At 47.2% G+C, this 27073-nt stretch overlaps 1 protein-coding gene across 1 annotated transcript in view; it reads right to left on the reverse strand.

Annotated features, from left to right (window-relative positions):
* LOC147737070 (uncharacterized) overlaps positions 1-27073 on the reverse strand; it is an 89806-nt gene that overhangs the window by 29491 nt on the left and 33242 nt on the right. The window contains exons 3-4 of the mRNA XM_086922734.1: positions 26575-26685; positions 7690-7791 (exon numbers count right to left, since the gene is read on the reverse strand). Coding sequence (XP_086778860.1) covers positions 7690-7791; positions 26575-26685 — 213 coding nt within the window. The remainder of the gene's footprint in view (positions 1-7689; positions 7792-26574; positions 26686-27073) is intronic.

Here is a 27073-nt window from a genome sequence, read left to right on the forward strand (position 1 = left end):
GGAGTCTAGGTGATGGATAGACACTCACCTGCACCGCTGGGTATGCGCTCTCTTCTCTCGGAGTCTAGGTGACGGATAGACACTCACCTGCACCGCGGGGTATGCGCTCTCTTCTCTCGGAGTCTAGGTGATGGATAGACACTCACCTGCACCGCTGGGTATGCGCTCTCTTCTCTCGGAGTCTAGGTGATGGATAGACACTCACCTGCACTGCTGGGTATGCGCTCTCTTCTCTCGGAGTCTAGGTGACGGATAGACACTCACCTGCACCGCTGGGTATGCGCTCTCTTCTCTCGGAGTCTAGGTGATGGATAGACACTCACCTGCACCGCTGGGTATGCGCTCTCTTCTCTCGGAGTCTAGGTGATGGATAGACACTCACCTGCACCGCTGGGTATGCGCTCTCTGCTCTCGGAGTCTAGGTGACGGATAGACACTCACCTACACCGCTGGGTATGCGCTCTCTTCTCTCGGAGTCTAGGTGATGGATAGACACTCACCTGCACCGCTGGGTATGCGCTCTCTTCTCTCGGAGTCTAGGTGACGGATAGACACTCACCTGCACCGCTGGGTATGCGCTCTCTTCTCTCGGAGTCTAGGTGATGGATAGACACTCACCTGCACCGCTAGGTATGAGCGCTCTTCTCTCGGAGTCTAGGTGATGGATAGACACTCACCTGCACCGCTGCGTATGCGCTCTCTTCTCTCGGAGTCTAGGTGATGGATAGACACTCACCTGCACCGCTGGGTATGCGCTCTCTTCTCTCGGAGTCTAGGTGAAGGATAGACACTCACCTGCACCGCTGGGTATGTGCTCTCTTCTCTCGGAGTCTAGGTGACGGATAGACACTCACCTGCACCGCTGGGTATGCGCTCTCTTCTCTCGGAGTCTAGGTGATGGATAGACACTCACCTGCACCGCTGGGTATGCGCTCTCTTCTCTCGGAGTCTAGGTGATGGATAGACACTCACCTGCACCGCTGGGTATGCGCTCTCTTCTCTCGGAGTCTAGGTGATGGATAGACACTCACCTGCACCGCTGGGTATGCGCTCTCTTCTCTCGGAGTCTAGGTGACGGATAGACACTCACCTGCACCGCGGGGTATGCGCTCTCTTCTCTCGGAGTCTAGGTGATGGATAGACACTCACCTGCACCGCTGGGTATGCGCTCTCTTCTCTCGGAGTCTAGGTGAAGGATAGACACTCACCTGCACCGCTGGGTATGCGCTCTTCTCTCGGAGTCCAGGTGATGGATAGACACTCACCTGCATTGCTGGGTATGCGCTCTTCTCTCGGAGTCTAGGTGATGGATAGACACTCATCTGCACCGCTGGGTATGTGCTCTCTTCTCTCGGAGTCTAGGTGACGGATAGACACTCACCTGCACCGCTGGGTATGCGCTCTCTTCTCTCGGAGTCTAGGTGACGGATAGACACTTACCTGCACCGCTGGGTATGCGCTCTTCTCTCGGAGTCTAGGTGATGGATAGACACTCACCTGCACCACTGGGTATGCGCTCTCTTCTCTCGGAGTCTAGGTGATGGATAGACACTCACCTGCACCGCTGGGTATGCGCTCTCTTCTCTCGGAGTCTAGGTGATGGATAGACACTCACCTGCACCGCTGGGTATGCGCTCTTCTCTCGGAGTCTAGGTGATGGATAGACACTCACCTGCATTGCTGGGTATGCGCTCTCTTCTCTCGGAGTCTAGGTGACGGATAGACACTCACCTGCACCGCGGGGTATGCGCTCTCTGCTCTCGGAGTCTAGGTGATGGATAGACACTCACCTGCACCGCTGGGTATGCGCTCTCTTCTCTCGGAGTCTAGGTGATGGATAGACACTCACCTGCACCGCTGGGTATGCGCTCTCTTCTCTCGGAGTCTAGGTGATGGATAGACACTCACCTGCACCGCTGGGTATGCGCTCTCTTCTCTCGGAGTCTAGGTGATGGATAGACACTCACCTGCACCGCTGGGTATGCGCTCTCTTCTCTCGGAGTCTAGGTGACGGATAGACACTCACCTGCACCGCGGGGTATGCGCTCTCTTCTCTCGGAGTCTAGGTGATGGATAGACACTCACCTGCACCGCTGGGTATGCGCTCTCTTCTCTCGGAGTCTAGGTGAAGGATAGACACTCACCTGCACCGCTGGGTATGTGCTCTCTTCTCTCGGAGTCTAGGTGACGGATAGACACTCACCTGCACCGCTGGGTATGCGCTCTCTTCTCTCGGAGTCTAGGTGACGGATAGACACTCACCTGCACCGCTGGGTATGCGCTCTTCTCTCGGAGTCTAGGTGATGGATAGACACTCACCTGCATTGCTGGGTATGCGCTCTCTGCTCTCGGAGTCTAGGTGATGGATAGACACTCACCTGCACCGCTGGGTATGCGCTCTCTGGATAGACACTCACCTGCACCGTTGGGTAGGCGCTCTCTTCTCTCGGAGTCTAGGTGATGGATAGACACTCACCTGCACCGCTGGGTATGCGCTCTCTTCTCTCGGAGTCTAGGTGATGGATAGACACTCACCTGCACCGCTGGGTATGCGCTCTCTTCTCTCGGAGTCTAGGTGATGGATAGACACTCACCTGCACCGCTTGGTATGCGCTCTCTTCTCTCGGAGTCTAGGTGACGGATAGACACTCACCTGCACCGCTGGGTATGCGCTCTCTTCTCTCGGAGTCTAGGTGATGAATAGACACTCACCTGCACCGCTGTGTATGCGCTCTCTTCTCTCGGAGTCTAGGTGACGGATAGACACTCACCTGCACCGCGGGGTATGCGCTCTCTTCTCTCGGAGTCTAGGTGACGGATAGACACTCACCTGCACCGCTGGGTATGCGCTCTCTTCTCTCGGAGTCTAGGTGATGGATAGACACTCACCTGCACCGCTGGGTATGCGCTCTCTTCTCTCGGAGTCTAGGTGATGGATAGACACTCACCTGCACCGCTGGGTATGCGCTCTCTTCTCTCGGAGTCTAGGTGACGGATAGACACTCACCTGCACCGCTGGGTATGCGCTCTCTTCTCTCGGAGTCTAGGTGATGGATAGACACTCACCTGCACCGCTGGGTATGCGCTCTCTTCTCTCGGAGTCTAGGTGACGGATAGACACTCACCTGCACCGCTGGGTATGCGCTCTTCTCTCGGAGTCTAGGTGATGGATAGACACTCACCTGCATTGCTGGGTATGCGCTCTCTTCTCTCGGAGTCTAGGTGACGGATAGACACTCACCTGCACCGCTGGGTATGCGCTCTCTTCTCTCGGAGTCTAGGTGACGGATAGACACTCACCTGCACCGCTGGGTATGCGCTCTCTTCTCTCGGAGTCTAGGTGATGGATAGACACTCACCTGCGCCGCTGGGTATGCGCTCTCTTCTCTCGGAGTCTAGGTGACGGATAGACACTCACCTGCACCGCTGGGTATGCGCTCTCTTCTCTCGGAGTCTAGGTGACGGATAGACACTCACCTGCACCGCTGGGTATGCGCTCTCTGCTCTCGGAGTCTAGGTGATGAATAGACACTCACCTGCACCGCTGTGTATGCGCTCTCTTCTCTCGGAGTCTAGGTGACGGATAGACACTCACCTGCACCGCTGGGTATGCGCTCTCTTCTCTCGGAGTCTAGGTGATGGATAGACACTCACCTGCACCGCGGGGTATGCACTCTCTTCTCTCGGAGTCTAGGTGATGGATAGACACTCACCTGCACCGCTGGGTATGCGCTCTCTTCTCTCGGAGTCTAGGTGATGGATAGACACTCACCTGCACCGCTGGGTATGCGCTCTCTTCTCTCGGAGTCTAGGTGATGAATAGACACTCACCTGCACCGCTGGGTATGCGCTCTCTGCTCTCGGAGTCTAGGTGATGGATAGACACTCACCTGCACCGCTGGGTATGCGCTCTCTGCTCTCGGAGTCTAGGTGATGGATAGACACTCACCTGCACCGCTGGGTATGGGCTCTCTTCTCTCGGAGTCTAGGTGATGGATAGACACTCACCTGCACCGTTGGGTAGGCGCTCTCTTCTCTCGGAGTCTAGGTGATGGATAGACACTCACCTGCACCGCTGGGTATGCGCTCTCTTCTCTCGGAGTCTAGGTGATGGATAGACACTCACCTGCACCGCTGGGTATGCGCTCTCTTCTCTCGGAGTCTAGGTGATGGATAGACACTCACCTGCACCGCTGGGTATGCGCTCTCTTCTCTCGGAGTCTAGGTGACGGATAGACACTCACCTGCACCGCGGGGTATGCGCTCTCTTCTCTCGGAGTCTAGGTGATGGATAGACACTCACCTGCACCGCTGGGTATGCGCTCTCTTCTCTCGGAGTCTAGGTGAAGGATAGACACTCACCTGCACCGCTGGGTATGTGCTCTCTTCTCTCGGAGTCTAGGTGACGGATAGACACTCACCTGCACCGCTGGGTATGCGCTCTCTTCTCTCGGAGTCTAGGTGACGGATAGACACTCACCTGCACCGCTGGGTATGCGCTCTTCTCTCGGAGTCTAGGTGATGGATAGACACTCACCTGCATTGCTGGGTATGCGCTCTCTGCTCTCGGAGTCTAGGTGATGGATAGACACTCACCTGCACCGCTGGGTATGCGCTCTCTGGATAGACACTCACCTGCACCGTTGGGTAGGCGCTCTCTTCTCTCGGAGTCTAGGTGATGGATAGACACTCACCTGCACCGCTGGGTATGCGCTCTCTTCTCTCGGAGTCTAGGTGATGGATAGACACCTGCACCGCTGGGTATGCGCTCTCTTCTCTCGGAGTCTAGGTGATGGATAGACACTCACCTGCACCGCTTGGTATGCGCTCTCTTCTCTCGGAGTCTAGGTGACGGATAGACACTCACCTGCACCGCTGGGTATGCGCTCTCTTCTCTCGGAGTCTAGGTGACGGATAGACACTCACCTGCACCGCGGGGTATGCGCTCTCTGCTCTCGGAGTCTAGGTGATGGATAGACACTCACCTGCACTGCTGGGTATGCGCGCTCTTCTCTCGGAGTCTAGGTGATGGATAGACACTCACCTGCACCGCTGGGTATGCGCTCTCTTCTCTCGGAGTCTAGGTGACGGATAGACACTCACCTGCACCGCGGGGTATGCGCTCTCTTCTCTCGGAGTCTAGGTGATGGATAGACACTCACCTGCACCGCTGGGTATGCGCTCTCTACTCTCGGAGTCTAGGTGACGGATAGACACTCACCTGCACCGCTGGGTATGCGCTCTCTTCTCTCGGAGTCTAGGTGACGGATAGACACTCACCTGCACCGCGGGGTATGCGCTCTTCTCTCGGAGTCTAGGTGACGGATAGACACTCACCTGCACCGCTGGGTATGCGCTCTCTTCTCTCGGAGTCTAGGTGACGGATAGACACTCACCTGCACCGCTGGGTATGCGCTCTCTTCTCTCGGAGTCTAGGTGATGAATAGACACTCACCTGCACCGCTGTGTATGCGCTCTCTTCTCTCGGAGTCTAGGTGACGGATAGACACTCACCTGCACCGCGGGGTATGCGCTCTCTTCTCTCGGAGTCTAGGTGACGGATAGACACTCACCTGCACCGCTGGGTATGCGCTCTCTTCTCTCGGAGTCTAGGTGATGGATAGACACTCACCTGCACCGCTGGGTATGCGCTCTCTTCTCTCGGAGTCTAGGTGATGGATAGACACTCACCTGCACCGCTGGGTATGCGCTCTCTTCTCTCGGAGTCTAGGTGACGGATAGACACTCACCTGCACCGCTGGGTATGCGCTCTCTTCTCTCGGAGTCTAGGTGATGGATAGACACTCACCTGCACCGCTGGGTATGCGCTCTCTTCTCTCGGAGTCTAGGTGACGGATAGACACTCACCTGCACCGCTGGGTATGCGCTCTTCTCTCGGAGTCTAGGTGATGGATAGACACTCACCTGCATTGCTGGGTATGCGCTCTCTTCTCTCGGAGTCTAGGTGACGGATAGACACTCACCTGCACCGCTGGGTATGCGCTCTCTTCTCTCGGAGTCTAGGTGACGGATAGACACTCACCTGCACCGCTGGGTATGCGCTCTCTTCTCTCGGAGTCTAGGTGATGGATAGACACTCACCTGCGCCGCTGGGTATGCGCTCTCTTCTCTCGGAGTCTAGGTGACGGATAGACACTCACCTGCACCGCTGGGTATGCGCTCTCTTCTCTCGGAGTCTAGGTGACGGATAGACACTCACCTGCACCGCTGGGTATGCGCTCTCTGCTCTCGGAGTCTAGGTGATGAATAGACACTCACCTGCACCGCTGTGTATGCGCTCTCTTCTCTCGGAGTCTAGGTGATGGATAGACACTCACCTGCACCGCTGGGTATGCGCTCTCTTCTCTCGGAGTCTAGGTGACGGATAGACACTCACCTGCACCGCTGGGTATGCGCTCTCTTCTCTCGGAGTCTAGGTGATGGATAGACACTCACCTGCACCGCTGGGTATGCGCTCTCTTCTCTCGGAGTCTAGGTGACGGATAGACACTCACCTGCACCGCTGGGTATGCGCTCTTCTCTCGGAGTCTAGGTGATGGATAGACACTCACCTGCATTGCTGGGTATGCGCTCTCTTCTCTCGGAGTCTAGGTGACGGATAGACACTCACCTGCACCGCTGGGTATGCGCTCTCTTCTCTCGGAGTCTAGGTGACGGATAGACACTCACCTGCACCGCTGGGTATGCGCTCTCTTCTCTCGGAGTCTAGGTGATGGATAGACACTCACCTGCGCCGCTGGGTATGCGCTCTCTTCTCTCGGAGTCTAGGTGATGGATAGACACTCACCTGCACCGCTGGGTATGCGCTCTCTTCTCTCGGAGTCTAGGTGACGGATAGACACTCACCTGCACCGCTGGGTATGCGCTCTCTTCTCTCGGAGTCTAGGTGACGGATAGACACTCACCTGCACCGCTGGGTATGCGCTCTCTGCTCTCGGAGTCTAGGTGATGAATAGACACTCACCTGCACCGCTGTGTATGCGCTCTCTTCTCTCGGAGTCTAGGTGACGGATAGACACTCACCTGCACCGCTGGGTATGCGCTCTCTTCTCTCGGAGTCTAGGTGATGGATAGACACTCACCTGCACCGCGGGGTATGCACTCTCTTCTCTCGGAGTCTAGGTGATGGATAGACACTCACCTGCACCGCTGGGTATGCGCTCTCTTCTCTCGGAGTCTAGGTGATGGATAGACACTCACCTGCACCGCTGGGTATGCGCTCTCTTCTCTCGGAGTCTAGGTGATGAATAGACACTCACCTGCACCGCTGGGTATGCGCTCTCTGCTCTCGGAGTCTAGGTGATGGATAGACACTCACCTGCACCGCTGGGTATGCGCTCTCTGCTCTCGGAGTCTAGGTGACGGATAGACACTCACCTGCACCGCTGGGTATGCGCTCTCTTCTCTCGGAGTCTAGGTGATGGATAGACACTCACCTGCACCGCGGGGTATGCGCTCTCTTCTCTCGGAGTCTAGGTGACGGATAGACACTCACCTGCACCGCTGGGTATGCGCTCTCTTCTCTCGGAGTCTAGGTGATGGATAGACACTCACCTGCACCGCTGGGTATGCGCTCTTCTCTCGTAGTCTAGGTGATGGATAGACACTCACCTGCACCGCTGGGTATGCGCTCTTCTCTCGGAGTCTAGGTGATGGATAGACACTCACCTGCATTGCTGGGTATGCGCTCTCTGCTCTCGGAGTCTAGGTGATGGATAGAGTACGAGTCATCTTCCGTTTTAATTTTCGGGGAACCAATTGATGCAATATCTGCAAACCCAGCAATTAAAAAGGAAGTACAGCACAAATGAATGGTTGGGAGAAACAGGTTCTTTGTTCTTCAAGTTGTTAAACATAATTATTAACAAAAAAATAATAATCAGTGTAGGAAGATCCAATAACGGGAAAGGTTGATCTTCCACCCCAACAATGATTTATTTTATACTGGACGTATTTTTTGTTGAGCTGTGCAAGCACATATTTTTCAATCAAGCACCGAACCAATAAAGGCGGACAAGAGCCTAGTTCGTACATCAGCGTGTGCCATCATCAAAACAGTGTTGTTGTATAGTAAAACGTGTAGGCCTAAGAAACCGTATATGTCCAGAAACACTGTGAAACACATAGGATAATGATACAGTCGCACAATACAATCAGTAGATGTGCACAGGTTCAAGCACCGAACCAATAATGTTGTAAGGTAGACAAAACCAGGATTAGATGGAAGTATGATTAAACATCAGGCCAGTATTGGCATATGGTAAACAGAATATCTTGACATTGTGAGTGACAGTATGTGCATGGAAGTATAGTAAGCGCGCGGTAGCAGTGTAGGTCCACAGTACCAAGTTTTGACCTAGCTGGGTTCCGGCATCGAAATCTACGCTTTTGTCACAGGTGCTTTCAGCTGAAGATTAGCCACAAACAGGAGCTGTGATTGGTAGAAAACCTATTTAGAGCGCTGCCCAATGTCATTCAGCTGCATTGGGAGCCCAAACAGAAAACAGAGCCTGGCATTTGGTGGAGATCCCACCGACGTAGCCCAAAGAGCATTTCAATTGAAGAGGTAACGCAAAGAGTAGGCGGAGGCTGGCGACTGGTGGAAATCACACTGATGAAGTAGCCTCAGCTAGATGCCTGTTGTGAGGTAGCCCAAGCCTTCCTACTATGAAGAAGCTCAAAAACAAAAGGGAGAAATCTGACATACAATATTATTTTAGGGCTGCAGTGCAGGGGGTGAAGGGCAGCTCCACACGGTGCCCCAAGTTCTGGTGGAGCAATCCTTAGGCTGAGGCAGGTATTACAGGCTTGAGGGGCCAGCTGTGTTAGCAGCCATGTTGTCCAGGTGACCTGACTCAGAGGAAATAGCAAACCAAGAGGTGGATCACTGTAGTGCTCGGACCATTACGCTCACCCTTCCACACCAGAGTTGGGAGGGTCTGGAATCACACACTCCTCCCTCCAGGCTTTCCATAACCTTCACGCTCCTTTTTATCAGATATCCACCAAGGGCTCCCGGGCTGCAGGGGGTGCAGAGAGAAGCAGCCCACTCAGCCTAACCTTTACGATGCAGTGGTGGCGGATGGCTACCCAGCAGATGGCTTCACAGGATCGCCGCAGTCGAGGCAAGATCACTCAGGAGGTGGCCCGCACAAGATTGCTGCAGTCGAAGCGAGGGGACATGTTCGCCCGACCCCGGCCAGCAGCACACAGTGCAGCAGCGTCCAGAGGGCCGGGAGCCGCACACTCCCCCGGAGCCCCACACCACGGGACTCCCCCGTCGGCATGAGGCATGCCCAGAAGCAGACCGCGCTGAGGTGCGCAATGCAGCACAAGATGTGGATGTGAAGAAGTGTGGCTGAGGGGTTAGAGGCGGCAGACCCGGAAGCTGAGATCGGTCCTGGACCAGGGTTCAATTCTCCGCCTCGGTGGGTCTTGGGATCAAAAATTCCACGGACTAGATAATTCTCGCTCCGGTGCCTACTCGGCTCACAGGTTCACACTCTGCGACTCTGGGCAATAGCTTGCTTAATCTCCACAACGGCCCCTCGCGGCGGGATGCCTGGCTTTCACCTTGTGGATACCCTGCCGGGGTTATCTCACAGGGGAATACCAGGACGGGTTCCCTAAGCAAGCGCTTAGATACCGGGTCGGTGATTTGCGCTATATAAATACATGTACATTTACATTTACATGTGGCACCGATGTCCCCACTGAACCACCTAGGTGCTACCCAGTGCGAGGCAGGGGTTGCTCATGAGGGAAACAACACTTACAACGCAACTTTTACAATGCACTACCTTTACAACGAAACTTTTACAACACAATATCCATTACAACGCAACCATTACAACACATGTCACTACAACGCATACCACTACAACGCATGTCATTACAACGCAGTCATTACAATGCATACCATTACATAGAATACCTACACTATTTAACACTTACCCTACTGTTGCACCCCCTTGGAGTTGGAATAGTAATTTTTACCCCACGCTATCCAACGCTTTCCCTACTGTTGCACCCCCTGGAGTTGGAATAGTAATTTTTACCCCTACACTATCCAACACTTACCCTACTGTTGCACCCCCTGGAGTTAGAATAGTAATTTTTACCCCTACACTATCCAACACTTACCCTCCTGTTGCACCCCATGGAGTTGGAATAGTAATTTTTACCCCTACACTATCCAACACTTACCCTACTGTTGCACCCCCTGGAGTTAGAATAGTAATTTTTACCCCTACACTATCCAACACTTACCCTACTGTTGCACCCCATGGAGTTGGAATAGTAATTTTTACCCCTACACTATCCAACACTTACCCTACTGTTGCACCCCCTGGAGTTGGAATAGTAATTTTTACCCCTACACTATCCAACACTTACCCTACTGTTGCACCCCCTGGAGTTGGAATAGTAATTTTTACCCCTACACTATCCAACACTTACCCTACTGTTGCACCCCCTGGAGTTAGAATAGTAATTTTTACCCCTACACTATCCAACACTTACCCTACTGTTGCACCCCCTGGAGTTAGAATAGTAATTTTTACCCCTACACTATCCAATACTTACCATACATGCAATGTAATGGTATGCATTGTAATGGTATGCGTTGTAAATGTAGTATGCGTTGTAGTGGAATGTGTTGTAAAGGTAGTTTCAAAGAATTTGTTGTAATGGCATGCGTTGTAATGGAATGCGTTGTAATGGATGTTGCGGTCAGCGAAGACCCCGACGCTTGTAAGACTTGTGCAGCCGCAGCCCTTGTGGCTAGGTAACTCGGCATTTCGGTGCCTGCATAGCCTCTTTACTCTAGGGTCCTGAGTCCCTCGCTTCCGACTTGCCTTATCGGGTCCGCCCGAGACCACTAAACTTTCCGTGTCCTCGGACACTTGTTTTAATTGTGCACTTGAAGTATTTTCCTAAGAGATTTGGTTTGTGCTTAGTACCCTGTCCTCATAAAGAGTCCAGGGCTGTTGTGAATCTTAATAAATATCCTGTTTATTTTCATAACCCTTGTGTGGTGTCCTTTCACTTGGTGTTCTAGGAGGATGATAGAGGGGACAAGAATTGCTCCAACAACTCTGACACAAACTGTGATACAATATCAGTCAACGATGTCTTAGGTATTCCCTCTCTGAGGAACACCCGTTTAAAAAAATACAATTGCACGAGAATCAACCATGGTAAACACATATGTTTCTGGCCACTTGGAAAACAAATCCAAAAGGGATATAAAGTATTTTGGAAATCCAGTACAATCAAGACCCATCCCTAGAATATCAATGGCTATCCAAAGACCCTAGCGAATACTCGTAACTCCTAGGAGTGGTTTGAATGTGATTTGGGACTTGTCCACATTAGCACAGGACATACAATTCCTTATATATCTTTCCACATTAACACCAGGTCACCAAAAGTACATTTTAACTTGTATCTTAGGTTTGATCATTCCCAAAGGCCCTTCATGTATGATGGCCAAACCTTTGGACCTCAAGGATATAAGAGGTATTATCCTATCTCCTCGCAGCAAGCACCCCTTGTTATCAACTGACAACTCATTCCTTACTTCCCAAAATCTTTTGGAACTTTTATCCAGAAAGTTCATACTTGGCCAAACCATCTAGACAGCAATCTTTGATTGTACATAAAATTCTATCCTCCTCGTAAAACAACATTTCCAATCATCCACAGAAATGGCACAGTCTTCATCACCTCAGAAAAGCCTACGCTATAGTCCTCCTATTCTCCCCCTACATGTTCATCCATGATCAAGGGAGACCTGATTAGAAAATCTGCCACGTTGTTTTGTATGCCAGGGAAGTACTCAACATTATAATTACAATCCAAGAGCCTCTGAGACATTCGGACTACATATGGCGGTGCTTTTAACTCCTCAGTAGTCGTTAAGATTTTAGTCAAAGGCTAACACAGACCACCAAATATATTGCCTAAACTTTCCTAAAGCCCACACACAAGCCACCATCTTTCTACGACTGAAAACTTTTCCTCAGATGGAGACAAGGAATGTGAAGTAAGCAACAGTATGGGTTCACTTCCCTTCTTGTCAATTTGGGAAAGCCATGAACTGAGCCCCTTTCCATGGGCATCTGTGGTGACAACAGAACGAGCCAAGGGATTAAAACCCTGCATGGGATGGCTTGACATACATAATCTTTGACTGCAGTCAATTCTTGTTGCAACTGATTATTACATACAAACTCAGTACGATCCTTAAGCAATTGTCTCATTCCATTAGTCTTGCTCGCAAAAGTTGTTTACAAAAGAACATTCTGACAACCCCAGAAAGGATCTGACTTCATCCTCTGAGGCTGAAGCAGGAGCAATCTCGATGGACCCAAGATTTCTTTTTTATGCGTGATTCCATTTCACTCACTTCATGCCCACGGTATGTCACAGATTTCACAGCAAATGCACTCTGCTGTCACCCCCTTATGTTTCAACACCATTTGCAGCTTATCATCATGTTCCCATCACCAATAGATCATCCTGAAAATATACAACTCCAGTGGTGTCTTTAAAAATGTGATGCATCAACAGCTGGAATACAGCAGCAGCAGCAGACGCTAGGCCAAAACGTATTCTTATGAAGCGATAACCAAAAGGGGTGATAAAAGCTGTATCATTTTTGCTATCTGGGTGCAAACTTACCTGAGGTGAGGTCGATGGAGACAACCACTCAGTCAACGCCAGAGGTTCAATTATTCCATGGTCAACAAGTCTGTTTCATTCATTACTGACCTCACCTCTCACTCTAGCAGGTGTGACAGATCTGTCTGGCATCTTCCTTTAAGGGGATCTTGTGAGTGAACCCCTGCAATTCTCGAACATTTCCTGTGAAAACCTCAGGGACTCTTGCGCAAAGGATGACACGCCCTCACCTTCATCATCGGTCAATAACACCTCTTCTACACTGTTGAGATTCAGGGTGACCCCACGGTTTTTTGGGTCTACCCAACTTATAACTGAGGCTCCCTTCACTGCCACATATAGTTTTCCCATGCCTCTATCATTCTTAAACTCAATCATAAAGAGGTCCTGTATCTTACCAAAGGAATACTTTCTCCAGTAACATTTTCTAGGCAAACATCAGGTAGTAAAAGTTCCCCACTTAAACAATGAAGACATTTGTGATCTCAAACCGAGTTGTTGACAATGGCAGGGGTATGGAATTGTTTAAAAAATCTACTTGTCGAAGGACAAAATGGCACAAAAATCTACTTGCCCTGCCAATAAATCTACTTGCCTTACCTGTTCGCTGAATCAATAAGATGGACAGACAAAAGTCTAAATTAGGTTTCAGACAGGGCTTGTAAACATTCTAGCACTTGAAACATTGAAGCTGCCATTTGGGAGAACAGCGTCACCAAAGATGCTGCATAAGGAATCAAAAAACTAAACATCAATACAGTGTACTCAGTACTGGTGAATCAGTATTATATAGTTACAGGATAACATTTTTGCATAAGGTATTTGCAAAGAATGCAAAAGGAGGTAACATATCAGCATGAACCAAGCTGTTATCCGCAAAACATTTGCGATCCGAGCAATAATCAGGACTGGATATGAATGTGATCTGTGATTACGTCTAGAATAGAGTGTCCTGCTCAGGAAAGCTTGGCTTTTCTAGCGATCGAGGGAAGAGTAAGAGACAATTCCATTTTCCATTAGGGATAGGTCTGTAGATTTCAGCCCCCTTAGATCAAAGTACCCTCTCTGAAAGAGTGTACGGTTTTCATTTGGTGAAATCAAACTCTGTGACATTGTGATGCATAACGGCAAGACTGAAAACCCATGCAGCTCATTTGGGGTGGGGACACACTTAGACCTATGCTGTACACAGGAAGTGCTAGAAGAACTATTCAGAAATGAAGTGCCCTTTGAGGCATGTGGAACAATCACTAAGCCTGAATCCTTACTGCACCAGAGGCGTCTATCTAAGCATCTCAAAGAAAGAGTCTGCAGCAGCCGAGAGGAAGACCCATCATGAGAGTGGACAGCGATACTGGTTGCCCGGTCAGTAATATCTTCAACAAGCCCAAGACTCAATTTGTGTTACACAGGAAACATAAAACAGTGCCGGAACTCTGGAAGGAGAACACACACTGACAGTCCAGGGGGTGTTAAGTCAAGGCCAAGGGTGAATTACCCTGTCTCAGCTTGCTAAATGGAACTGATACAAGGAATGTTCATGTACTGAATGTCACACAATCTAAAATACCATGTCAGTCGATGATATTGAGGCCAGGGAAGTGCTATTGCTAATCTAATGTATATTATTAGTTTCCAGAGATTCTCAATGCATCAAGGTACGAACTTCAGGAATTTGTGTCTGTGAAAGTGAGTTACTACATGTATGCTGTGCCAGTGATTGACACTAGTAATTGAAATCTGAATGTTATTGCTCTATTTAACAGAATAGTTCTAGATAATTGTGTATAAGATTGAGGAGGACTAGTTATTAAATAATTATGGGGAAGAGCACTCCAACGCCCACAAGGTCAACTACTAGGCAAAACCTCCCTGTGCTAACCCCCACTGCCAAACCCACAGCCATTGATAAAAAGCTACAACAGGCAATAGGAGCTGTCTCCAGTGAAATAGCATGCACTGAGAGATGCCTCTCTATAACACCAACGATTCCAAGAACCCACAGCCATTGATATAAAGTTACAACAGGCAATAGGAGCGGTCTCCAGTGAAACACCACACACTGAGAGACGCCTCTCTATAACACCAACGATTCCAAGAACCCACAGCCATTGATATAAAGCTACAACAGGCAATAGGAGCGGTCGACAGTGAAACAGCACGCACTGAGAGACGCCTCTCTATAACACCAACGATTCCAAGAACCCACAGCCATTGATATAAAGCTACAACAGGCAATAGGAGCGGTCGACAGTGAAACAGCACGCACCGAGAGACACCTCTCTATAACACCAACGATTCCAAGAACCCACAGCCATTGATATAAAGCTACAACAGGCAATAGGAGCAGTCTCCAGTGAAATAGCATGCACCGAGAGACGCCTCTCTATAACACCAACGATTCCAAGAACCCACAGCCATTGATATAAAGCTACAACAGGCAATAGGAGCAGTCTCCAGTGAGATAGCATGCACCGAGAGACGCCTCTCTATAACACCAACGATTCCAAGAACCCCACAAACTTTGGAGCCAGGAGCACTCCCTTCTTTCCAAACACCTGATCTCCTGACCACTCCAGACTCACTCCCTAAACAAGAAAGTTCTAGTAAACTTATGACGGGAGGGGGCTAAAAGGAAAGGAGCACTCCGGAAACAAAAAGATCATAAGGGAGGGAAACATGTGAACCATAACCCTGAGGTGGTGATAAATCATCGACCAGTGGGACATGGAGCTGGTGAAAATAGCTCAGAATTAAGGGAGCCACCGACAAGGGCAACAAACATGGTAAAAGAGTTTAAAACCGACTTTGAACACCTCATAAAGTTAGAATTTGCAACGAGACGGATTGAAAACTTGACCTCATCAGTAGATTCTTGGGGGAGTAGAATTAATACAATTTTGCAAATCACTGGATCCGTTAATTCTTTGGCCCAGACTTCTGTCCCCCAACAAAATCAAGTGACTCCACCTGCCCTAACTGGGCTACCTGTCCCTGAAAGGCAAAAACCACAGCACAAACAAAAGCCTTAAAACTATCCCCCGAACCCAACAAATCCAGGCCCAAGCCACTTCCTCATATAGGGTGAACCAAGCTGCAGACAATGCTTATGGCTCTAGGGACATGGCAACAATACCTGGCCCGTTAGTGGAACGCCTTTTACCTAGTAATCGTAAAGGAGGTAATACGACTATACACCAATCGAACCTAAGGGGAAAAAATCCACTTTGCCATATATAGATTTGCCCCCAGCTTCTTCTCCCTATGTGGTCATACCAGCTGGAGTCCCACAGCTGGAGATAGGTCGTGGGGAGTCATATCCTGATTTAAAAAACAAAACTATCTTTTGATTAAACAAGCGTAGACCTCTCCCCCACCGAATCCACAGTGAAATTTTATTTGCACGCAGGGTTAGCTGGTTGGGACAGAGGCAGAAAGAAATCCCGGGTGACAGCGTTTTGATTAACTTGAGGGACAGCCGGTGGTCCAACACATTCTCGAATGGAGACCGCCCAGGGAGACAAGTGGTGTTCACACACTCCACCAAGGCTATTTTTATCCTCCTAGCTCTTTGATAGAGAGTATGGAAAGTGTGTACAAAAAGAGGGAAATGAGACCACAGACTAAGAATCTACTAAACCCATGTTAGGGTCCTGAGACCATCTCGCCGTTTAACATCCCTGTCAGCAATAGTTTTAGCCCCCTAGACCTGGTTGATTGACTAAACCCTTATGCTAATCACCAGGAACCTATGAATAACCAGCTAGTTAAGCTCCAAAATTGTGAAAGCCTGGTGCTCCCAGAACAACCTCTTAAGAAAAAACGATGAGGCTACATTTGTAGTCAGAATCCGTGGAGCTCCTGCTAAAACACCAGGGGATTACCACCATCCCACACAAGGACGGGGCCCTACGCACATGAAGACTGGGACAGTCGAAGAACCACAAAACACTAAGAATTTATCCTGAAACATAGCAGGTCTCTCCTCTAAATGGGATCTTCTGGATTGGGGAGACTATGTAGATACCCATGAGCTATGTCTGTTCCAGGAAACATAGTCAACAATAGCATTGTATAGAGTAGGATACGTTGCTTAGTGCGCGCCAGCTGTTCAGGGGCCCAGGGGGAGACCCTCAGGGCAGGTATACAGTTGAGTTGTACAATCAAGATGGTAGACACCTCCTCCCCGAATACCTTGTGCGTTCTCCTTTCCTTTGATAACTCTCTAAAGATGACTATTATTAATATTTATTCTCACCCAGTCAGGCAGGGACAAACCTCACAGACGGAGTGCTTGGCTTCCTTCCTTCCCACTCTACCCGAGTCTGTACACGTAATTATTGGAGGGGACGTTAATTGTCACTTCAAACCCCTTAACGGTATAACTACGACGATTACTAGCGAGGAAGACTCGGTCTGGGAAATACCAGAATGTAATAGCTACCCAATAAGGGGGTGGTCCCCCCTTGTCCTTCAATTTAACTCTTTTACATTCAGTCATCTGCTTAGGGCGTGTAATGGCCGCTTTCCCTCGGACAGTCCGGGGAACCCTACTTTTAATAAACAGGGACAGGCATCCATAATTGACTATATCCTGGTAGAGGTTGAGTTATGGCATAGAATTCTGGACTTCGCGGTCCAGCCTCGATGTGAGAGTGATCACAACCCATTGCTCCCAGCCCAAGGTTGACCATGGAATGGTATCACATTCTGTCCCAAATTTAATTGCAACTGAAGGGGGCAGGAGAGTACAATGGCGAACATTTGCACAATCACAAGAAGAAATGTCCTCCCTCTACCAACAAATTATACAGTTTCTAGAAAACGCATTTGATGACTCAGAAAATAGCCGAGGCCACGAATCATTGCTAGCGTTAGGTAAGAATTGCCAGGATTTGTTTTCAAACTTGGTGGAGTTTTTCTACAATGGGAAAAATAATAATAAGTCTGACCCTAAACCGAAACATCCCTGGTACAACAAAGCATGTAAGATGCAAAATGTGCTTTGTTATCAGGGATTAAGGATAAGGACAACCTATGAATCAAAGAAACTAGGGCACTCTATGAAAAAACCATAGCTGAAGCCAAAGCATAGTGGGAGACTGAGAAATGGGAAGCTATTAAGAAAGCTTTAGACAATAGAGATATGAGAGGCTTTTGGAACCTAGTAAAAACTGGTAAATCCGAAGGCAACTCAGCGATCGAACCAAATCTGGGGGAAGAAGCTTGGAGATCCCATTTTTAACTTTTATATTCAAGGCCTTTAGATGGAGACAAAGTTGCAAGGGTATCTGTTATTGAGCCAATTCCCCTAAACACTTCTCCACCTCTCTGCACATTGGCAGAGGTTCTTCTGGCACTGGCAAAATTGCTACCAAATAAGGCACGGGTTGGACAGAATTCCTGGTGATCTGTTTAGGAATGAACAAACAGTATGGGCACCCTACCTATGGGTCTTATTTAACGCCATCCTTCAAGGTATGGCACCCCCACCAACTTGGGCTGGCGCAGAAATCATTCCTATTTACAAAAAAGGCTCCCCTCTGAACCCGGAAAATTATCGGCCAATAAGCCTCATTGATGTCGCCCAAAAGATAGTTGCCCGGGTTCTTCTAGGCCGATTGCAATCATGGATGGATGAGGTGGACATCCTAACTCCTTTACCAGCTGGTTTTAGGTCAAAAACTTCGACCATCTAGCAGATTTTCAGATTGCAATTGATTCACTGGAAATCTGTAATCTTGGAGGGTGGCAGTCTTTACCTAACCTTCGTGGATCTCAAACCCGCATTTGATATGGTGAACCGCGATCAGCTATGGGGTCTACTCCTTGATATGGGAGTACCTGTACACCTTTGCGACCAGCTGAAGCGCCTACACGATGGTACTTATGCGAGGATAAGACATGGTAAGAAAGGGGAATTGACAGCTTCCTCCCTGCAGAGAAAGGGGTGAGACAGGAAAGTGTCCTAGCGCCGACTCGGTTCTCCCTCTTTCTAAATGATCTAATTGAAACTCTCTTGGCAGTGAACGACATAGATTCACCAAGGTTAGCGAACCACAAAATACCAGCTTTAATGTTTGCGGACGATACGCTGCTCCTGCCCAAATCCCCTATGGGTATGCAGCGGGTATTGGAAGAGTTCACCCAATTTTGTAGGAAGAGGGATTTGGAGATTAAAGATCCAGAAAACCAAATATATGGTATTCCATGCCAACACTAGAAACTGCCCTCCCCCCAAATGGAAGGTAGGCCTTTAGAGAGGGTGTCCATTTTTGATTATCTGGGCCTCACACTGAATGACAAGATGGATTGGGGGACCCAAAAAAAGAAAGCCAATCTTAAATTAACTCAGTTTATAGGGGGCATTTTAAAAGTACATAAAAATGGCACCCAAAAGGTGGTGGGCCCTCCAGCTAAAATGTATAAGACCCAAGCAAGGGGAGCTTCAACCCATGGAGCCGAACTTTGGGGGCATTGTTCATCCAACAATATGTTATCTGTAACAGAGAACACTTTCATCAGGAAGCTGATGGGTCTTCCCAAAAGCACTCCCCTCACCACATTAAGGATGGATCTGGGCATTGGCCCCATTACCGACTCAATTGCCTCTCGCCCACTTCTATTCTGGCTACGCCTATGGAGTACGCCCGGGTTAGAAACATATAGGGAGGAATTGAAGGATGTTGTGTCCATACTGGGAGCTGGGAATTTACCTTGGTTGTCCTATATTTGGAGTACATGTTACCCGATGGGAAGGGCAAATGTGTGGCTAACACCAGAAGAGACCTGCTCCTCTGTCTCTAAAAAATCCCTAACCCTTGCCTTTAAAGAATTCAAATGTGCCCACCTGTCCCAGAGTATGAATTCTTACTGTCTGACCTCCAGGTTCCTGGATGTCAAGCGGCAGTACAAGTTGGAGATGGCCCTTGATAGTATCCAAACCTTCATGGCAAAGAAATTGTATTTACAATTTAGACACAGGTCGCTTCCACTGCGTGCATTCACAAATAAATGGAAGGGAGCCATCAAACTAGATTGTCCTGGGTGCACTCAGACAGAAGAAACAGAACTCCATGTCACTCTTCAGTCCTGCTTAGAGAAGGTCTAGGTCTAAGTGGGTCATCCAACTATTTAGAAACATGGGGCTTAGAAACTACTTCAAGGTTTTAAGGCTTCTGAAATATGAGACACACCTATTATTCGTAGTCGCAATCTCGACATTGCACTGTGGTGCCTACGCAGAGGCATTATAAAGGGTAAAGAGCCGGGTAACATTTCATAGTGTCTTCTTCTTAACTGCCAGTGATTTGTATCTGCAGATATCTTTAAGTAGGGAAATCGTTTTGATATTGCTGTTTTTTCTGTTAATCAATTTTAATGTTTTTCTTTTAAATTATTTTTTTTACAGAAAATGTCTTATTTATATTCCAATTGTTTTAGATGCTCCTTATACCACTTCTTATAGGATAATCTAGCAACAGCTGATGCACAGGATGGTTAACCAAGGGTTGGAGTAGTAGTGGGGAGAGAAAATATGTTATAAAACTGTAGCACATTGCTTAAGGCTTTGTGGTTTTAGCACTATCATTTTAATAGCCAATTGTCGGTCATATGAAATTTGTAATTTATGTATTGTTATAATCATGCACTTTTATGGCTGCATAGCCGAAATAAAGTTTTTTGACTGACTGACTGAAACCTGTTTGTTTTCGAAAATTCTCAGCTGGAGAATAGAGACTGAGATAGCAAACTGTGGGGCCCTTTTGAGGGGGCATAGGGGCAGACGGGTCGGTGACATAATGGGCCTCATTTTGATGTCGGGCAGACCACCGCAAACAGGCCGCCGGTGGTGCTCTGCCCAATATCCAGGCCATTGAGCCGACCGCTGGATTACAATGCCGGCGGTCTGAGTGATTATGTGAGGGGGAAAGACCACCGCCTCCGACAGGCTGAAGGAACTCATCAGGGTGCCGGTGGGACTCCTATCCCTACTATGAGGGCGGTGCCTGCGCAGGCACCCTTTCCGACTGCCTTTTCACGGCGGTCCCTCCGCCATGGGAATGCAGCTGGAGGGGGACTTTGGGGGCCACAAGCGCATATATATATGCTCTTGTGGCCCCCAAAGCGCATATATATATATATATATATATATATATATATATATATATATATATATATATATATATATTCACTAAAAAAACCATAGGTTTTAGGCCTTATATAGTTAGGAATTAACATATAAAAAACCATTGAAATTCCTCCTATATAGTTAGCTGGACATTTTATTGATATAAAACCAATGAAATTCGACATATAGTTAGGTGCACTAACTATATATTTCGCGCATCCGCAATCCAATGCTGATGATGTCACATATTACATCATTCATGACATCACTGATGACATTACTGATGACAGCTCATTTAACATCAATAATTACACCACTAATGATATACTTCATGTGATAATACAATGCACCTCCTTACACTCCAATACACCTAGTGTAAAATACAAAGTATCATTTTTGAAACTATTGACACACCAATACCATTTACTACATACCCACTAACTAACTCCTACGTCTATGTGATAATACAATGCACCTCCTTACACTCTAATACACCTAGTGTAAAATAAAAAGTATCATTTTTGAAACTATTGACACACCAATACCATTTACTACATACCCACTAACTAATTCCTACATCTACATGCACATTCATTCATTCACCCATAAGGTCATTCGTACATACTGTCACTCATCATTGCAACACTATCATATGCATGCATACACCTATGCAGACACTCACACACTGCCACTCATCCATGGAGTTACTCACACACCTACTCAGTCCTGTAAAGAATCAATCACACTTTGATTTCTTAATCTATACAGTTAAATACAGAACAGCTTAGATTTTCACAGATATACAAACACATACTTACTCACTTATACAATCAAATGCTTCATCCATACTCTTATACATCCTCTCTTTCTTCAATATGTAAAACATATTTAAACTTTACAAAAACACACAGACACTGGATGATGTCATCAGTGATGTCACTGACCATGTCATGAATGATGTAATATGTGACATCATCAGCATTGGATTGCGGATGCGCGAAATATATAGTTAGTGGACCTAACTATATGTCGAAGTTCATTGGTTTTATATCAATAAAATGTCCAGCTAACTATATAGGAGGAATTTCAATGGTTTTTTATATGTTAATTCCAAACTATATAAGGCCTAAAACCTATGGTTTTTTTTAGTGAATTTCATTGGTTTTTTAAAGGCTAATTCCTAACTATATATAGTGTATAACCTTTGGTTTTTTCAGTGAATTTCATTGGTTTTTTAAATGCTAATATATATATATATATATATATATATATATATAGGAGGAATTTCAATTGTTTTTTTATATGTTAATTCCTAACTATATAAGGCCTAAAACCTATGTTTTTTTTAGTGAATATATATATATATATATATATATATATATATATATATATATATATATATATATATATATATATATATATATATATATATATATATATATATATATATATATATATTTCTTTCAAAATGTCCTGGTTTGTTTTCAAGAAATTGATTTTATTCGCAGAATGTCTAATAAGCTAATACCAAAAAAAAAATTACGTTATGGTTACTTTAATAAAACATACGTTTATCAGACATTATTTTTTTTCTTCATTATTGGTCTTAATTCGCTGCGCTAGTTATTCAAGTTGTACATTATTTAAAAATACCTCTAATAAAATCTTGATAACACAATAAAGGGTAGTGAAAAATACTGTTTACCTTGTAAAAAATGTCCCTCCTGATGCGAGCTGCCCGATCAGAGATGTTGCCAAGTAATGGAAAAGGTGAGAGTACAAAAGACGCCCACTCCTCACACTTTTAGTAACAGAAGGGGTTGACTCTCAGACGGCAGCAAGGCTACGCAGGTCCCTACCACGCCCAGCGTCAGGGAAATGAAAAGGACTTTGATCTGCGATGCTGTCAGGCCGAACGCTGGGACTAACTCCAGGACGCCAGGTGTTTGCGGACTGGCAACAGGTACTTATGAAAGCAACGTCAATCAGGGCCGGAACAGGCCACAGCAGTCAGGCAACTTTGAAGGCTGTCTTTTATGCTGCAGCTAGAAAAGTCTGTTACTCCCGTGAATGCCATGGGCTCCATTGCAAGCCATTGGGCACTGGGCAACAGTGCCTGCAGGAAACCCCCCCACCCCAAACCACCCCCCACTACTGGTTGAGTAGATAAATCCACCAATAATTGCTCTAGTCTTAGTTTCCCAAGCAACTAAGACTATACATGGAAATGCTGTCCCGAGATTAAGTTGCATTATAGAAAAATCAGTGTCAGAAGGTGCAAATTACAACTACGGTTAGGACAGTTATTTTTGAAATCCTATGTCGGCAAATGGTCATAACAAATATCAGATGCATTCAGTGTGAAAGGTTAGCAATGGGTGAGTGAAAAGGGACCGTAAGTAGTGTTTAGTAGTGCGTGAGTGCAGGGTGAGTGGTGTCTGGTTTGAGGTGAGCGGAGTCTGGGTGCCGTGTGAATGGTGAGTGGGTGATGAGTGAGAGATGGGTGAATGGAGTGTGTGTAGTGTGGAAGATGGCGAAGCACATCCCGCGATGCATAGGCAATGATGGTCGTCTGTAGAGCACGGTATGTAATGCATGACTAAATGGTGAGTGAAGAGGGAGTGGTGGGCGTGTCTACTGTGTCCGGTGTAAGAGTGGTGCCTATGTGATTGTAGGATTGAGGTCTCTATAAATGAAGGGTGAGATGCCCCCTTGTGAATACAGAGTGAGTTGCATGCTAAGATGAAAGCAGGGTGGAGCACTTTAAAAAAGGACCCATCGGCATTGCCAATGCTTGTGTATATTTTACGTTAGTGTAAACAAGGCTCCGAAGGGAGGCTGGGGGTCTCACAATTTTTATTTTGGAAGAAGTAGAGGAATTACATTATAGACAGTGTAGGTTGGGCCGTAGCGCACAGGGAACACGTGTTGACGTAAATTGGTTTACATGCCCAAAGACTATAGGTTGCACTAGCACTTCTAATAGACTTCATAAGTGTCTGCATTTCGAAGCCATGAAACGAACAGCCATAAAAGTAACGTTTTATGAGCAGACCGTTGGGCCACTTGGTCGTTTAAAAAAAGAAACAGCTCCAGGTTTTCGGTTGTTGTTAGATGACTGGAGCAGCGTGACTCACGGTTTGCAGCTTGCGGATTGCCGCAGCTCCGTATCTCTGCTCAGCACTCTGCTCTTCTAGCGGTAATCAGTAATGGTGCAGGCGGGGGCTCCTCAGCACACGGGAGCCCCGCACAAGTACTGCACCAGCCCGCATCATTAACCGGTCTCCCCCTTGGCACGGGAGACCGGTCCGGACATCAAAGGCTTCCCCCAGGCAGGGGGAAGCGGAAACCACGTCCTCCCGGCCCCGCCTACAACCAGGCGGCGGCCATTTTAAGGCGACTCGGGCCGCGGCGGTGATCTCGGCAGTAAAACGAGGGGTGAGCACCCTCGAAATTAAAATAAAACACAAGAAAATATAAGGCAGAAGCCCCCCAAGCCCCCCCCCCAAAAAAATCCGAAAATTCACGGGGGTGCGCGCACGCGTGCGCGCTTATAGATATATAATTGATTTCTCTTCTAATTTTCTCAGGAACCACTGGAGGGATTTACACCATTTAACCAAAAGCGTGATCTGCATACCAGACACTACCATTTTGACAAGTTTGGTGTAATTCCCTTCAGCGGTTCAAGCTGTAGCTGAGTCTAAAGGTCCTATGGAAATTAACATGGGAAAACACGTTTTGGGACCCCCCTTTTTTCTCAGCCCCCACTTGACGACCCCCCCCCCCAAATTTTCAGGGAAGGAGCGGAGCGGAGCGAGCCATCTTCTTTGAGAAATTTGCGAAGATTCATCAACCAGGGCCAAAGTTATTCCCAATAGAATGTTGGGGATTTCCTATGGGAACCCGTCCTAACTATATATACCTACTGGCTATCGCCAGTAGGTTATATATATATATATATATATTACCTACTGGCTACGCCAGTAGGTAATATATATATATATATATACACGCTTGTGGCCCCCAAAGTCCCCCTCCAGCTGCATTCCCATGGCGGTGGGACCGCCATGAAAAGGCAGTCATAAATATATATATATTTACAGGAAGAAAAAAAAAATATATATATATATAAATAAAGAAATAATAAACTTTAAATATATTTAAAATTAACACTAATATAATTTAAATGAAAAACATTTCATTCATTTAAAATTATATATAACTATTATAACAAATTAAGTAAACATATTATTATATACATTTAGTTACATATATTTCATTTTAAAATATTATTAAACTAATTTTATTTATTTTTTTCAAATATATTTTTATTGGCATTTTGTAGAAACTGATCATTAAAATACAATCAAGAGAAAAGGAAGGAATTTAAAAACAAGAAAGAAGAGGTAGACACAATCTAATGCACCTGCTATCTCAGACTACATTCAAGGGCGCGTGTCCCATCCATATAGAAGTATCTCATCAATGTTATAAAAGAGTTGTTCAACATCCATCTTTCTTGTACATGCCCGTTCCTGATGTGGATCATAACTTGCCATTGACAATATATAATGCCACATTAATTAGATGGTGTGGTCACAGCAATATGCTAACAACTAGTGAGGCTGACGACTATCCCAACCCACCAATAGAACAAACTTGGCTGATGCGGGGGATCCCCCCCCCCTCTTATCGGTACTCTCCAACCACCGTAGATCTGACCAAATACGAGCGCGATCTAAGTCCACCCAATCCCTCGCTAAACATCAAACCGCAGCAGCTCACGACTGTCCTGGCTCAAGCGTTTGGGTCCCACCATCTGGGCCTGGCAACCCATCGATCCTCCCTCGTCACTGCCCGACTCCTGCAGCCTCTCCCATGCAGCTGCTACTTCCCACCACTGTTGGGCCATCGGGAGCATCCTCACGCCTCTAGCTACCTCCCACATCAATGCTCTGCCCTCTGCTCCCACCCACTCTATTACATCCCTATCCCAAGCCGAGATCCGCGGTCCTCTCACAGACTTCCACTCTACCGTGTTCCTGCGTTAAGCTAAGCATCAATCAAACAATTCCCAATTTTGCGTTTAGGCGGTCTGGGGAAGAGACCTAACAGGCACGATTGAATTGTTAAGGCCAACTCCCTACCAAGAACCCCTTTGATCTAAACCAGCACCGCCTCCCAGTAAGGGCGTTACCTCTGGCAATCCCAAGTCATATGGACAAAGTTGGCGTCAGGATGCATACACCTGGGACATGGTCTTACTTCCCCCACATATGTCACATTGAGCCGATGCAGGGTCATGTAGGTCATACACCTGGGGCATGGTCTTACTTCCCCCACATACGTCACATTGAGCCCATGCAGGGTCATGTAGGTCATACACCTGGGGCATGGTCTTACTTCCCCCACATATGTCACATTGAGCCGATGCAGGGTCATGTAGGTCATACACCTGGGGCATGGTCTTACTTCCCCCACATACGTCACATTGAGCCCATGCAGGGTCATGTAGGTCATACACCTGGGGCATGGTCTTACTTCCCCTACATATGTCACATTGAGCTGATGCAGTGTCATGTAGGTCATATGGGTATAATTAAATTGTATATATTTCAGTCGGGTGTTCCGGGAGGTTTTCCCAGGATATCGCAATACTTTACGCCACTCCTAGTCATTAAGAACCCTACCCTCCATCACATCCCATCGAAAAAGTTTCTTTCTTTCTTACTCACTTGTGGACAGGTCAACATTGATGATTTTCTCTACATCTTCATGATCTTTAGAGCACAAGTCTTCTTTTTCCTTTGGTCTTAATGAAAAAACAGAATTGGCAATCAGGGGGCCTGTAATGAAAAGAGAAATATTATTAATTCAAGCTTTTGTGAAGCGACAAAATACAGCAGAAGCATTGCTATGAAGGAACTCGGAGGTAGTCAAAGTAGAATGAAAGAAACTATACCAGTGATAAATGGGAGGGAAGAAAGTACAGGCCCCAAACTGCAATTCCTGGCCAGTCTCCAGGTTATCGATGCTAAGTTTTGTTGTGTGAGCTAAATATGTCTGAGAGTTTTTAGTCATCTTGTGGACCACTGCCTACTACCGAACAAACTTTTATTTTACAATCATAAAGAAGAAAGGGTTCCAAGGGGCCTACACCCCGTTTGCGAATACATTCCCATCCAACCTCAGGAGTGTGTCATGTTTCATTGTTTCGCAATGAATGTTCGTTAC

Source organism: Lissotriton vulgaris, chromosome 1_1 (assembly GCF_964263255.1).
Source record: "Lissotriton vulgaris chromosome 1_1, aLisVul1.2, whole genome shotgun sequence".
Taxonomy (NCBI): Eukaryota; Metazoa; Chordata; class Amphibia; order Caudata; family Salamandridae; genus Lissotriton; species Lissotriton vulgaris.